This window comes from Scyliorhinus canicula, chromosome 25 (genome assembly GCF_902713615.1).
Source record: "Scyliorhinus canicula chromosome 25, sScyCan1.1, whole genome shotgun sequence".
In the NCBI taxonomy this organism is placed as follows: Eukaryota; Metazoa; Chordata; class Chondrichthyes; order Carcharhiniformes; family Scyliorhinidae; genus Scyliorhinus; species Scyliorhinus canicula.
Window position 1 is genome coordinate 2205828 of NC_052170.1, and position 15914 is coordinate 2221741.

At 47.1% G+C, this 15914-nt stretch overlaps 1 protein-coding gene across 1 annotated transcript in view; it reads left to right on the forward strand.

Annotated features, from left to right (window-relative positions):
* Positions 1-15914, forward strand: part of LOC119956995 (hemicentin-1-like) — a 339271-nt gene that overhangs the window by 168220 nt on the left and 155137 nt on the right. The window contains exons 26-28 of the mRNA XM_038784579.1: positions 3488-3781; positions 6803-7090; positions 15447-15728. Coding sequence (XP_038640507.1) covers positions 3488-3781; positions 6803-7090; positions 15447-15728 — 864 coding nt within the window. The remainder of the gene's footprint in view (positions 1-3487; positions 3782-6802; positions 7091-15446; positions 15729-15914) is intronic.

The following is a 15914-nucleotide window of genomic DNA, read 5'->3' on the forward strand; positions in this document are numbered from 1 at the left end:
ATCCCAGGATAGCAACCAGACACCGGGATGTTCAATCCCAGGATGGCAACCACCGGGATGTTCAATCCCAGGATGGCAACCAGACACCGGGATATTCAATCCCAGGATGGTAACCAGACACCGGGATGTTCAATCCCAGGATGGCAACCAGACACCGGGATATTCAATCCCAGGATGACAACCAGACACCGGGATGTTCAATCCCAGGATAGCAACCAGACACCGGGATATTCAATCCCAGGATGGCAACCATCGGGATGTTCAATCCCAGGATAGCAACCAGACACCGGGATATTCAATCCCAGGATGGCAACCATCGGGATGTTCAATCCCAGGATAGCAACCGGACACCGGGATATTCAATCCCAGGATGGCAACCAGACACCGGGATATTCAATCCCAGGATAGCAACCTCCCACCGGGATGTTCAATCCCAGGATGGCAACCACCGGGATGTTCAATCCCAGGATGGCAACCAGACACCGGGATATTCAATCCCAGGATAGCAACCTCCCACCGGGATGTTCAATCCCAGGATGGCAACCACCGGGATGTTCAATCCCAGGATGGCAACCAGACACCGGGATATTCAATCCCAGGATAGCAACCTCCCACCGGGATGTTCAATCCCAGGATAGCAACCAGACACCGGGATATTCAATCCCAGGATGGTAACCAGACACCGGGATATTCAATCCCAGGATAGCAACCAGACACCGGGATGTTCAATCCCAGGATGGCAACCAGACACCGGGATATTCAATCCCAGGATGGCAACCAGACACCGGGATATTCAATCCCAGGATAGCAACCTCCCACCGGGATGTTCAATCCCAGGATGGCAACCACCGGGATGTTCAATCCCAGGATGGCAACCAGACACCGGGATATTCAATCCCAGGATAGCAACCTCCCACCGGGATGTTCAATCCCAGGATAGCAACCAGACACCGGGATATTCAATCCCAGGATGGCAACCAGACACCGGGATATTCAATCCCAGGATGGCAACCAGACACCGGGATATTCAATCCCAGGATGGCAACCAGACACCGGGATATTCAATCCCAGGATGGCAACCAGACACCGGGATATTCAATCCCAGGATGGCAACCAGACACCGGGATATTCAATCCCAGGATGGCAACCGGACACCGGGATATTCAATCCCAGGATAGCAACCTCCCACCGGGATATTCAATCCCAGGATGGCAACCGGACACCGGGATATTCAATCCCAGGATGGCAACCAGACACCGGGATCATTCTGGATCCCAACCATGTTGCAATGCAATCTTCAGATGCAGCTTCCCTAATTGGGCCTGTGGTGATTTTGACCCCCATTCAGTGGCATTAAAAGCCATTCCAAAAGGTGGGAATTGATTCCTGAGTACCAATCTCAAAGTCAGATGGCAAACATGGGCATACTGCTGCTTTACAGAAGAGAGAAGGTAGGAGATCAGAGGGTCAGCAGAAACATGGTGGGACAAGTGACAAACTGGCCAACAGAAAGGTACTACACTCACGCCGACACGAAAACCCTCTTTGGAAAAACAATGTTATGGCTTCCCACATTCCAACTGAGAGCTGCTGTGCACGGACCTGAACCAGACTGTTTTAGAACATAAGAACTAGGAGCAGGAGTAGGCCATCTGGCCCCTCGAGTCTGCTCCGCCATTAAATGAGATCATGGCTGATCTTTTGTAGACTCAGCTCCACTTTCCGGCCCAAACACCATAATCCTTAATCCCTTTATTCTTCAAAAAAACTATCTATATTTATCTTAAAAACATTTAATGAAGGAGCCTCAACTGCTTCACTGGGCAAGGAATTCCATAGATTCACAACCCTTTGGGTGAAGAAGTTCCTCCTAAACTCAGTCCTAAATCTACTTCCCCTTATTTTGAGGCTATGCCCCCTAGTTCTGCTTTCACCCGCCAGTGGAAACAACCTGCCCGCATCTATCCTATCTATTCCCTTCATAATTTTATATGTTTCTATAAGATTCCCCCTCATCCTTCTAAATTCCAATGAACCTCTCCTCATAATCCAACCCCTTCAGCTTTGGGATTAACCTAGTGAATCTCCTCTGCACACCCTCCAGCACCAGTACGTCCTTTCTCAGGTACGGAGACCAAAACTGAACATAATACTCCAGGTGTGGCCTCACTAACACCTTATACAATTGCAGCATAACCTCCCTAGTCTTAAACTCCATCCCTCTAGCATTGAAGGACAAAACTCCATTTGCGTTCCTAATCACCTATAAACCAACTTTTTGCGACTCATGCACGGGCACACCCAGGTCTCTCTGCACAGCGGCATGTTTTGATATTTTATCGTTTAAATAATAATCCCTTTTGCTATTATTCCTACCAAAATGGATAACCTCACATTTGTCAACATTGTATTCCATCTGCCAGACCCGAGCCCATTCACTTAACCTATCCAAATCCCTCTGCAGACTTGCGGTATCATCTGCACTTCTGACCTTCACCAGCTCCTCATGAGCTTAATGGCCAGTTAATTGGAGGCGAGCGGGTTACTGCATTCCCCACCCTTCCCACCCCACTCTCCCCTAAATGTTAACTCAGTACAGCACTCTGGGGGCGTACACGCCATCCAGCAGCATCATTTTCAAAGTACGCCTGCATTAACCATGAAAACCACACCCCCCCTCCACCCACGCTCCCTGGGTGATTGGAAATCAAATAAAATTCGACAATGTATGGAGAGAGAGGAATACTGCAAGCCAGCTTTATGATAGAATAAAAAGTAAATAGTATGTATCTTTTATTTAGGATATTCTTTCAGGCTAAGCAAAGGTACTAGACACTGAGAGATAAGCTAAGTGGAACAAGTTTTTGATGCAAATTGCTTTTCCCTCTGCTTGATTGCAACAAACAAATTGGTGCAAAGAATGTATATCTGCAGAATAGCCCAGGTGAAGATATTATTATCATTCTCCTGCGTTTCTCAGATTGCAGCCTGAGGTTTCCTAACAGTGACAGCAATGTCTCAAGGAAATCCATTTGGCTGCTTTGCACATCTCAGTGGCCAGAGGAGGTGATGGTAACGGAGCAGGTCAGCCAATCTCATGATGCAGGGAGAATAAAACCCACTTGAAAGATTCACAGCCTGAATCCTGCACACTGAAGCCCACGCCTCTACTGGGATGGTGCAGACAGATACAATTATAGATCACAGTGAAGGTAAATTAGTGAGTAAATAAGCTTGTACTACTCATAGTGATTGGTGCAAAGGTAGTAGAGTTGAATATTTGGGCTGTCTGAAGAGTAGCAAGAATTAATTTCAAAACTAAAGTGTGTGACCTGATGATGGCTCCAGTTTTCTCGCCGTGATCAAGTGTGATGGAATTCTGGGATGTGTGTACAGGGCTGCACGCTCAGTTTTCTGTTCTGTCCATTGGGAACTAAAACACATCACAACAAATCAAAATGAAGTGAATTTCTTGTCTGTGTTGCAGCTTTTATGGATCCGCCAAGAATCTTTGACCAAAGGCCCGTAGAAGTGAAGCAAGAAGTGACGTTAACATGCGAGGTCTCAAATGTTTACCCCGTTGACACGATGAGAGTAAGATTGTCTCAGGCTGGTGAAGAATTGAATTCAACCACAACATGGTTCAATGGCAATACTGTCCGGCAGACAGCAGCATGGACACCACAGGTGGCTGGTCCCACAGAGATCGTCTGTACAGCTGACTTTGAGGAGTATCCATCAGTTCCACCAAAGAATAGCAGCATTTTCATTGTGGTGTATGGTAAGAATCCTGTTTATCAGAGGCATCACAATCAGAAAGCATTCAGATCGTTCACGGTAGTCAGAATTGCAGAGTGTCAGATTTACATCATTTCAAACAAACAAACCCCTCCCAATGAGTTCAGAAATTTACTGACATGTTTACATATTCAGATAATTAGCTTAATTGGAACATAAAAGATGGTTAATTGGGCAGAATGGCCTGTTGCTGGACCATATATCCTATATAATCAAAGAGAAGCAGCTTTAGGGAGTATTTGTGACGCTCACTGTTCTGATTAGAAGGGACTGTTGCTGCCACTCGGTATCCCAGGATTATAAGAAAGCAGTGACTGGCGTTTGGAACGTCAACACAATGATCTGTTTCACATAACATTCTGTTCAGTCATGAAGATCAGGATAGAGCAATATCTCAGCTATTCGAATCAATTTCACAATTGGTCAGATGGTCATTTAATCAAAGTGATTAAAATTCCCGATCGGCAAATATTCCTCTGAGCTGCTGAGGTACAATGATACGCAGAGATCAGGACTGTAGCCGAGAGGATGAAACAATGACCACCACAAGCAACATTGCCGTCTAGATGTGGACCATGCAGCAATTTAAAAAGTACTGGCCAGTGAAAGAAGCAGAACAGCAAACAGTATCAGGGGAAACAAGAGGAGCATCAACTCCTGGTGGACCTCTACAGAACATCGCAGACTCGCTGGCAAGCCACATCCTGCCTCCAACGTTAATACAAGCCACCATATTGCTGATACCCAAAAAAGACAAAGACCCAATGAAACGCGGATCATACAGACCCGTTTCGCTGCTCAATGTAAACGCACAAATACTCACAAAGATCCTGGCTAAGCGGCTGGAGATCTCTGGAGCAGAGGTGGTTGCAGAGGACCAGACAGGCTTTGTTAAGGGTAGACAGCTAACTGCGAACATCAGATGGCTGCTGAACGTGATAATGACTCCATCCGGGGAGGGAACACCAGAGGTTACCGTCTCCTTGATCGCAGAATAGACCTTCAACAGAGTCGAGTGAAAATACCTCATTGAGGTACTGGAGGGTTTTGGGCTAGAGACAGGGTTCACCTCATGAGTGAAACACCAGTACAACACCCCCAAGGTGGACGTGCGAGGGCAAAAGGGACCGCAGGGAACAAACAGGGACGGGGGCGGGGAGGCTAGATAAAACGAGGGGTGTCTGGAAAACAGCCGATGAAGAAGCCAGGGGCTTAGAATGAATCACAAGAAATCGGTAAATGGGTACAGAGGAAAATGACATGTATATTGTAACCGCACATTTATCCTTCACAAATGTGCAGTGTATGAAATGTGAAAATTTATATTAAAATGTTTTTTTTAAAATTGGGAATCCCAATATCATAAAGACATAAAAAAATAAGGAAGCTGGCTTTCTGCAGCACCTGTTACAGCATCAGGAGATGCCAAGGTGTTTCACAGAAAAATATTTCATTCTGATCTTCAGTTGCCATAGTTCAGTGAGCACGTCCTCTGGATTGACAAGTAAATGACTCTCTTGAAACCAATTAGAATCAGCAGTAAATGTAGCTCTGAGAGCCTCCTACTGCGCTAAAGTGTTTCTATAATTTTATGAATCAGAAAGAGCAGGAGAGAGGACTCAGAGACAGACAGCAGCATCTAAAAGAGCAGGAGAGAGGGTGATTCAGAAAGGAAGAGTATGATTTAAATGGTGATATATTGGGAAGTGTGAATGCACAAAGGGACCGGGGTGTCTTTGTCCACCAGTCAATGAAAGTGGCAAGGCAGGTGCTGCAAACAATTAGTTCAGAAGGAGGAATGTTTTACTGCAGTTATACAGGGCCTTGGTGAGATCACACCTGGAGTATTGTGAGCAGTTTTGGTCTCCCTATCAAGGAAATTATATACTTGCCACAGAGGGAGTGCAGTGGAGGTTCACTAGGCTGAGACCGGTGTTGGTGGGACTGAGGAGAGAATGGGTCAACTGGGCCTGTATTAACTAGAGTTTAGATGGATGAGAGGAGATCTGATTGAAATGTATAAAATTCTAACAGTGCTGGACAGACTTATAATAACCTTTGAGTGTCACAAGTAGGCTTACATTAATACTGCAATGAATTTACTGTAGAAAGCCCCGAGACTAGATGTAGGAAGACCTTTTCCCTGGTTGGGGAATCTAGAACGAGGGGGACACAGTCTCAGGATATGGACTGAGATGAGGGGAGGGATTCTCCGGTTCCCAGCTGCATATTGCTTGGTGGCACGCTATTCGCTGGTGTGGGATTCTATTTTCCTGCCGCTTGTCAATGGGATTTCCCATTGTAACCATCCCACGCTGCTAGTACCCCATGGGCTGGGGTACCCTGCCAGCAGGAAAAGTGAATCTGCACCAACCGGACATTGTGGCCGAGGAACGTTTCTTCACTCAGAGGGAGGTGAACCTGTGGGATTCTCCACCACAGAAAGCTGCAGAGGACAATTCACTGAATATATTCAAGAAAGGGATGGATAATGTTTTAGATTTTACTGGCATTAAGGGGCATGCGGAGAAAGCGGGATTGAGATGGAGGATCAGCCATGATCATATCCAATGGCGGAGCAGCCTCGAAGGGCAGAATGGCCTCCTCCTGCTCTCTATGTTTCTATTCCAGGGTACTGTGGAGGTTCAGTCATTGAGTAAGTTCAAGATAGAGATGAATAGTTTCTTGATATTAAAGATCTAAAGGTATATGAGGGTAGTGCAGGAAAATGGCGTTGAGGTAGAAGGTCAGCCTTGATCTAGTTGAATGGTGGAGTAAACCCGGGGGGGGGGGCAAATGGTCTAACTGCTGCCCCTATTCGCTGTGGCCCTGTTAAAGATGCCATGGGGCCTTGGACATCCATCTTGTGCATCAGTGAGGTGGATGGTGACAGCAGCAAGCACTGAGCATACCTGCCTTTGTCTCAATATTATGGTCACACCTCAGGGACTGCACGATAAGCTTCTGGAATATTTCTAATCCTGTCTTTCTGTTATTTTTACAGTATTCTCTGACCCTGAAATCCAGCTACCAGTCAGCCTTGAAGGAAATCTGGTGAATGTTACGTGCAGTGTGTTTAATGTCTCAGGGCAGCTCCAACTCAGGCTGAAGAATGGAGGTGACATATTAGCGAATGAATTGAGCAATACTGGGATGACTATTTATCATACTCTGGATGCACAAGCGCATTTGGATAAACAGCAGTACGTCTGTGAGGCTGAAATGAAACTTCGAGTTCAGTCGATGGCAAGTCCTATTGTTAAAAAGCAGGTGGCCACCCTCCGTATCCTGTGTAAGTAGCTTCATTGTCTAAATGGAGATCAATGAAAGTCTAATCAGTATTTTTCTCCTCGTCTTAAACAAACTGAATTGATCTTCTGGAAGCAGTTGAGAGAAGGTTTAGCAGGCTAGTGTGGGGAATGGGAGAATTGCCTGGGGAAGAAAGGTTGGACAGGCTCGGGTTGGATCTGCTGCAGATTAGAAGAGTAAGAGACGATGTGATTGAAAGATTCCGAAGAGTAGAGTGGATATTTCATCTCGTGGGAGAATCTAGAACTATTTGAAATAAGGGGTAAGGGACGCGATCGAACGGCCACATTGCGCCCAAAATGCAGCTCACCCTGGCGCAGCATGGCTGGTAGAAGCCGGGTGACCCCTCTCCCGGGATCTACCTAGCTCGCCACGCTGCGCGAGATCTAATATCAACTTGCGAGACGTTGCGATGTAAATCCCACCCATTGTGGGTGGGATCACTTTTTAACAAATCTGAAAATTAAAGTGAGACAGCTTTTGTAACCATGTGTCGCTGCAAGCACCCAGAAACACGCGGCTAAATGCACTTGTTACGGGACTTTGTTCCCTTTTAGTTGAATCCCGACCCGTGTGTGTGTGGGGGGGGGGGGGGGGGGGGAGTCACAGTGCCCATGGGTGGCGGGCCCACAAGCTCACATCGAGATCAGAGCACCCGTTAAAAATGGCGGCCCGATCTTGGAGTTCAGCTCCCCAGTGCTGAAAAAAGTGTAGGCTAAACCAGAGAGAAACTTCCCAGGGCCCAGAAAAGTGACTAAGTGCCATTGGATAGCGGTGAGGAACTCGCCGTCAGAGCCAGTGGGAAACTCCCTGAAAAACCCGCCATTAATGAACTTGGAAATATTTCTGTTAAAAACCGCCCAAGGAGTCGCCCATTTAGGACAGAGATGAGGGGAATTCATTTCTCCCAGAGTAAGGCTTTGCAACTCTCTTCCCCAAAAGGCAGTGGAAGCAGAGTCTTTAAATATTTTTAAGGCAGAGCTGGGCAGATTCTTGATAAACATGGGGGTGAAAGATGGGAATGCGGAGTTGAGGTTACAATCAGAACAGTTGTGAAATTACTGAAAGGGGAAACCAGCTCGAAGGGCCGAATGACCTACTCCTCCTAATTCATATGTTCTTCACACATAGTCTGCTTTCCAGTGGCTCTTTTTGACTGAAGAGAACAAAAGCTACAGGACAGGCTGTGTGGAGACGCTGTCCATAACTATGCCTGTCCATTGTGCCACAGAATGCAATAGTCTTGAGTGTGTGTCCTCAATCCCCTATAACAAGGTGCGTCCCGTCCTCAATCCCCTATAACAAGCTGCATGTCCTGTCCTCAATCCCCTATAACAAGCTGCATGTCCTGTCCTCAATCCCCTATAACAAGCTGCATGTCCTGTCCTCAATCCCCTATAACAAGCTGCATGTCCTGTCCTCAATCCCCTATAACAAGCTGCATGTCCTGTCCTCAATCCCCTATAACAAGCTGCATGTCCTGACTAGGTCATTGGGAAAGGTACAAAGTGAAAACCAGGTGCTTGCTCATGGAAAGATGTGGGAAAAGCTGATCCACAATGTGAAGGATAATAACCTAATCTATTTAATGAGGGATGGAGAATGCTGGAATAGTATTTTCAATGAAAATAATTATAGAATTTACAGTGCAGAAGGAGGCCATTTGGCCCATCGAGTCTGCACCGGCTCTTGGAAAGAGCACCCTACCCAAGCCCACACCTCCACCCTATCCCCATAACCCAGTAACCCCACCCAACACTAAGGGCAATTTTGGACACTAAGGGCAATTTATCATGGCCAATCCACCTAACCTGCACATCTTTGGACTGTGGGAGGAAACCGGAGCACCCGGAGGAAACCCGCGCAGACACGGGGTGGATGTGCAGACTCCGCACAGACAGTGACCCAAGCCGGAATCGAACCTGGGACCCTGGAGCTGTGAAGCAATTGTGCTATCCACAATGCTACCGTGCTGCCCCAAATTAGACATGGCTGTGAAGAATGAATGGCTAACATTCAGCACATTAGCACTGATTGGCCAAACCTCATGCAGAAATATTCTGGGAAGCAATGATTCTATTTTGTCTGATGGGACATTGTGATGGTAAAATAGATAAAGCTCACATCGAGATCAGAGCACCCGTTAAAAATGGCGGCCCGATATTGGAGTTCAGCTCCCCAGTGCTGAAAAAAGTGTGGGCTAAACCAGAGAGAAACTTCCCAGGGCCCAGAAAAGTGACTAAGTGCCATTGGATAGCGGTGAGGAACTCGCCATCAGAGCCAGTGGGAAACTCCCTGAAGCAAAGAAAGTCACATATTAGAAAAAAGAACTACACCCAGCACCTCTCCAGTTGTAACAGGTCTCAAGATTTGCTCCTCTAAAGTTACCATAGTCCCAGGTGATCATAGGCTGCTTTTCCCTTTGAGGGGGAGAGCTGACTGGCGGTGGTTTAACCTGAGGGTCACCACACCTCAGACCGGGGGCAAGGTTGAGAAGGCGGGGCCTTCATGAATAACCTCAGCTGGTAGGGGGATTGAACCCACGCTGCTGGCCTCTCTCTGCATCACTAACCAGCTGTCTAGCCCACTGAGCTAATCTGGCTGCCGCAGAATACAATCAGTAGCAAGATATCTCTTCAATTGTTCCTTCATTCCAAACAGATTCTGTCATCCCACAGCCATATGGGACATGATTTAATGTGGAGATAGTGGCCCTACCCACTGGCTGGAAAATCGGGACAAACGTGCTAGTACTGGCCCTGGAAACCTGGATGCTATTTGGTGTGGCTCAGAAAATGAGTTCCCTGAGGATATGGCTGATGTCATGCCTTCACCAGCTTTAAGCCAGTCAGAGGACCGGCAGCTCTTTGATGCACCAGTTACACTGAGAGTGCTGGCCTCACAGCTAGTCCTGCACAAGAAACTGTGAAGCAGGCAGATGGTGCAGGCTCACTGGGGCCAGTCAGGCAAGCCTTGATGTGGGGTGGGAATGGCGGTTGGCAATTGGGAGGCCAGGTGAGGGCACAATAATGGGGCTCCTTTTCCACAGGGTTTCCTCCTTTGGACCCAGAGTAGCAGCAACAGTCAGAACCCTGCCCCCTCACCTGTCGAGCGGCCCTGCTACATCATGTGAGCTCCCACCACTACTGGTAATGTACCCCCAGCTGTGGCTGGATGAGGCCCTTAATTGGACATTTTCCCAAGGGTAGATGGGTATGCCACCCAACACCTACCCTGCCACTGCTAAAATACTCACCTGAGGAAGGAGCTGAGCTCCAAAAGCTAGTGACTTCAAACAAACATGTTGGACTTTAACCTGGCGTTGTAAGACTTCTTACTGTGCCCACCCCAGTCAAACGTCCACATCTCCACATCGTGACTGGTAAAATGCTACTGGAGGCACTGATGCGACCATCAATTCACTTGAGACATGAGTAGAAGTAAACCGTGGCTTTAATCAACTTAGAACAGTGCCTGCCTGCGACTGATCCAATACTGAGAACCGCCTACAGGTTGACTTCTCTTTATACCTCCCTTCAAGGGGAGGAGCCATGGGCGGAGCCCCATACAGGCCCCAACATATTCCCCTATGGATGATGCCATACAATGGCCCAAAGGAGGAGCCCACAAGGGCAACAGCATAGCACAGATACAAATACAAGGGCAAAGCATGGTACAATGGTGGATTATTGGTATAATACATTCACCACAGGCACTATGTGATGGGTATGGTGCAATCCCCCCCAGAATCCGACTTGGTTTTTTTAACACTCCCCACACCCGGGAGGTGTAAAATTTTAGCCATCAACACTTTCCTTCATCACCACTCCACCTTTTCTTTCCCTTTCCTTCCTGAATGTTTTGTAGTCAGGAATTATAAATTCACAAACCTCCCTTTTTTAAGCCAGGTTTCTCTTCCTGTCACTTCCAGGTGGTGGTGATCTGTGCTTACAGCTCCTTATTTGCCTTGCTTTGCAAATTGAACATGTATGCTCCAAACCTTATTGTAGATGATCTCACACTTACCATCCGATTCTTCCTATTTCTGGAAGATGCTGTAATGTGGAATTCACAGTCAGGAGGCAGAGGGTGTGCCAATGAGTATCACTGAGTTCATTGTGGGGGTAATGGTGATTGAAATATGCAGTGGATGGAATCTATGTCTTGTACATTCTCAGTTCCCATTTGCGTTGCACAGATATTAAAGATGCGTATCTGAGGGGGTCCACCATTTTGTTCTGGTGAAATCCAGCTTTTGGGGAAAGGCCACAGAGAATGGAGGTTTGAAATGGCTACTTTCTGAATTGTGGCGAGAGGCGTTGCCAGATATTTATGATACAGTGCCATCCAGTGGATCTCTAATGGAACTGCTAACTAATACAAGACTGACTTCAAAAAACTACCGTTCCAGTGCTTGGCATGCAGTAACATTGCATAACAGATCTTGCACTGTTACCAATATCAATCAATGACAACTCCAGACGCGGGTTCTACTACAGATGACTATGAACAGACTGCCTTTGGGATTTCCCATTGCCAGCGGCTAACATCAGAGTTTACAATGCAATTTGAAATGAATTGTTGGGGTCAATGAGTTCAGTTGCCTGGTTCGCGATGCAGAGCGAGGCCAGCACCGAGGTTCAATTCCCCGTACTGGCTGAGGTTTTCATGAAGGCCTCGCCTTCTCAACCTTGCCCCTTGCCTGAGGTGTGGTGACCCTCAGGTTAAATCACCACCAGTCAGTTTTCTCTCAAAGAGGAAAGCAGCTCATGGTCACCTGAGGCTGTGGTGACATTTACATTTAATTTGTAACTCAGTGATTTTACTCTGTAAGAGATCATTACATTATATTGATGTGTGATTCGTAGCGTTCCTTGGATTTTTATTCAGAAAAGTCATGTATCATGTTTATTTAAACCGGTCTAGTTGAACATGACCTATTTGAATGGCAGAGGATGTTCAAAGTGCTGTCTGGCCTATTCCTGCTCCTATTTTCTATTATAAAACAGGATGGAAATGTAATGCACATTATGTTAGCAGATTCATTACTAATACTGCACCATAAAGTGTCAACAATAGTTCAACAGTCCCATCTAACTGGCGTACAGGGAACCTCCTCTTAGTATTGGACCCTGTCAGCAAAGAGTAACCTTTTCCATTCTCACAATGTTGCTGAATCAATTATTCAAGATCCCAACAGAAACCTGAAATCACTTGGAAATTTTTCAAGAGCAGCACGGAAAACTTTGGGTATGTGGTGAATGTGATTCACACGGGATTATAATCTACATGTGTCTATATTGTTAGTGCAGTTGCACTATCTGACCTCCAGGGGGAGTAGCTCTGGGAATGCTTGAGAGTTGTACGGGGCTCCTCCCTTGGCTCCGCCCAGGACTCCTCCCCCGGGAGCTGCTGTATAAAGATCAGTGCCACAGGGTCAGCCGGCCAGTTCACCGAAAGTTCAACGGCTAACAGGCTAGCTCTGTTGTAAGTATATCAAAACCGCTATTCTAATCCTACAAGCACGTGTCTATAGAATTGTTGATTCCAACAGGGTAGAATACTCCCACCCCCCCCTGTGGTGGGTTTGATGGAGGGTGGGCGCCGAGAAGCTGGTGAGAAGCAAAAAGTCAGAAACCAACTGACGCAAAATGATGTTGCAATTCTCCCACTGCCGTGTTAATGGCGGGTTGGTCGGCCCACTGGCCGATGGTGTGAATGCCATTTGCATCTCATAAATGCTCATTAAAACAGCTGCCCGTCTGTGTCTTGTCTGGCATTCCGATCTTCCATCACCCCAGCAAGAAATCACGGGCTGGATTCTCTGACACCCCGCCGGGGCGGAGAATCTCCGGGGGGGGGCGGCGTGAATTCCGCCCTGTCGCCCCGCCCCACCCGCGGCATGATCCCCGGTTTTCGGGTGGGGATCACGCCGCGCCGGTTGAGGGCCGTTAGTAGCAATTCTCTGGGCCACCATGAGCCGAGCCGCCGCCCGTTTTCGGCCAGTCCCGCCGCCGTGAAATGGACATGGTCCATCCTGGCGGGACATGGCTTGGAGGGCGTCTAGTAGAGACCTCGGGGGGGGGGGGGGAGGCACGGTGGCCTGGCCTGCAATCGGGGCCTGCCGATCTGCGGGTGGGCCTGTGCCGTGGGGGCACTCTTTCCCTCCGTTAGGCCTCTGTAAGTCCTGCCATGGCCGGCGCGGGGAAGAACACCCCCCTGCGCATGCGCAGCAAACACGCCGGCGTTTCTGCGGATGCGCCAACTCGCACCGGCCCACGGCAGCCCTTCGCCGCCAGTTGGTGCGGCGCCAACTCGCGCCGGCACCAGCCTAGCCAGGCGGCCCAACGCCGGAGTGCTTCGCGCCGCTCTTGGCGCCAGGAGGACTGGAGAAATACAAATGTGGTTTCATTGTTTAAAAAGGGATCGAAGGAAATGCGGAACAATTATAGGCCAGTTAGTCTGACGTCAGTGGTGGGAGATAATATTAACTGTTACATAGAAAGGCATGGACTAGTCAGGGATAGTCAGCATGGATTTATTAAAGGAAGTTTGCCTCACAAATTTAATCAAATTCTTAGAGGAAGTGACGAGAAGGGTTGATGAAGGTAGTGCAGTGGATGTGGTGTACATGGATTTTCGCAAGGCGTTTGACAAAGTCCTACATGACAGATTGGTCAAGAAAGTTAAAGCCTATGGGATAGAGGGCAATGTGTCAAACTGGATAAAAAGTTGGCTTTGTAACAGAAAATAAAGGATGATGATCGATGGCTGCCCTTGCAATTGGAAGGTATTGCAAGTGATGCTGCACAGGGCTCTGTGTTGGGACCCTTACTGTTCGTGTTATATATTAACGATTTGGACATGGATGTGAGGAGCATGATTGGAAAATTTGCAGATAACACAAAGATTGGCCGAATGGTGGACAGTTAGAGTGTTTTTACTTAGCTGTTTTTGATGTGGTGAGGAGCTGTCAATCATAGCAAGAGTGTTAAAAACATTGTGGTCAGTATCAAAGCAGGGTACTTGAGTTGCATTCAAGAGTGAAGGGAAAGCTCGATCAACAACCCACCGTGGGGGTGGGGGGGGGGGGGGGGTGGGGTCACCATGAGTGGCACTGGAAGAACCCACTGGCAGGAAGGGCTGGAAAATTCAGCGCAGTTGCTGCTATGTTGGTTTTATAGAGACATACATAGAAACCAGAAGCAGGAGGAGGCCATTCAGCCCTTCCAGCCTGCTCCGCCATTTATTATGATCATGGCTGATCATCAGGTTCAATATCCTGATCCTGCATTTCCCCCATATGCCTCGTTTCATAGAACATAGAAAAATACAGCACAGAACAGGCCCTTCGGCCCACGATGTTGTGCTGAACTTTTGTCCTAGATTAAGAACAAATTAATCTACACCCCTTCATTCTACCGTAATCCATGTACCTATCCAATAGCCGCTTGAAGGTCCCAAATGTTTCCGACTCAACTACTTCCACAAGACAGTGCATTCCATGCCCCCACTACTCAATTCCTTCAGATCCAAGAGCTATATCTAATTCATTCTTGAAATGACACAATGCTTTGGCCCAGACTGTCCGAGCAATAACACTGCAGGAGGAGAGGTACAGCTGTGAATCCACACAGTGCCGGTCCATGGTGCGAGGTGTTGGCTACTTTCTGTGGTAGCGGATTCCACGGATTCACCACTCTCTGGGTGGAGAAATGACCCCCAGTTCTGGACACCCCCCACCATCGGGAACATTCTCTCTGAATCTACCCTGTCTAATCCTGTTAGAATTTTGTACGTGTCTATGAGATCCCATATTGCACAGATTCCACATCTTCTGTATTAATATCTTTCTCAATATTGTATCAATATCTTCTTTAATCAACAATGCAACTCCACCACCTTTTCCTTTCTGTCTGTCTGTCCTTCCTAAAAACTGAATATCCTCACTGTTTAGTTCCCATCCTTGGTCACCTTGGAGCCATGTCTCCGTAATCCCAACTATATTATATCCCTTCACATCGATCTGCGCAACTAATTCATCCATTTTACTTTGAATGCTCCATGTGTTCATGTACAAAACATTAAGGCTATTCCTTTTAATGTTCCTTGTCCGGTCCATACTATTTTTTAAACAATGACACTACATTTCAATACACAAATTAACTTGAGGCCCAGGAGTAGATTTCAGACAGCGCTGAAAGAATTTGGCTGTTCAAAAATGGCTCTTGGAAGGTGAATATGTGGCTGAATTTCGGCATCCAGCTAATCTACACACAAAAGTGTGTCACTGACTCTGAGTATGACAGGCTATTTTAATCTTTTGATCTCTTTTCCAGATAAACCAGGAGACACAAGCATATCAGTGAATAACAAAACTGTGTCAGGGTTTCCAGTAAACATCAGTAAAGGTGATGAGGTTACAATGATCTGCAATTCCAATGGAAATCCCACACCTACATTAAAGTGGGAAGATCCCAGTAACAGCAGAAAGGTTGAGATTGGTCCCCCTGGAATCCTCCGTATTTCCCACGCAACATCAGGACATCAAGGAATTTATAAATGTAGAGCTACCAATCCATATGGAATTGAAGAGATGGAAGTGGACATCAGGGTCACAGGTCAGTTTGTAACATTGGTCAGAATTCAATGAATAAATAATTAATCTTTTGAGGATTGAAACAGCATTTCAGTCACTCCATTTTAATCCAGAGGGTCACATTGTGCTACAACATTCTGCTATTTATTTATTTTGATTAAGGATCCTGTTCCACTCCATCCTGGCTGATGAAGGGACAAATGGATGA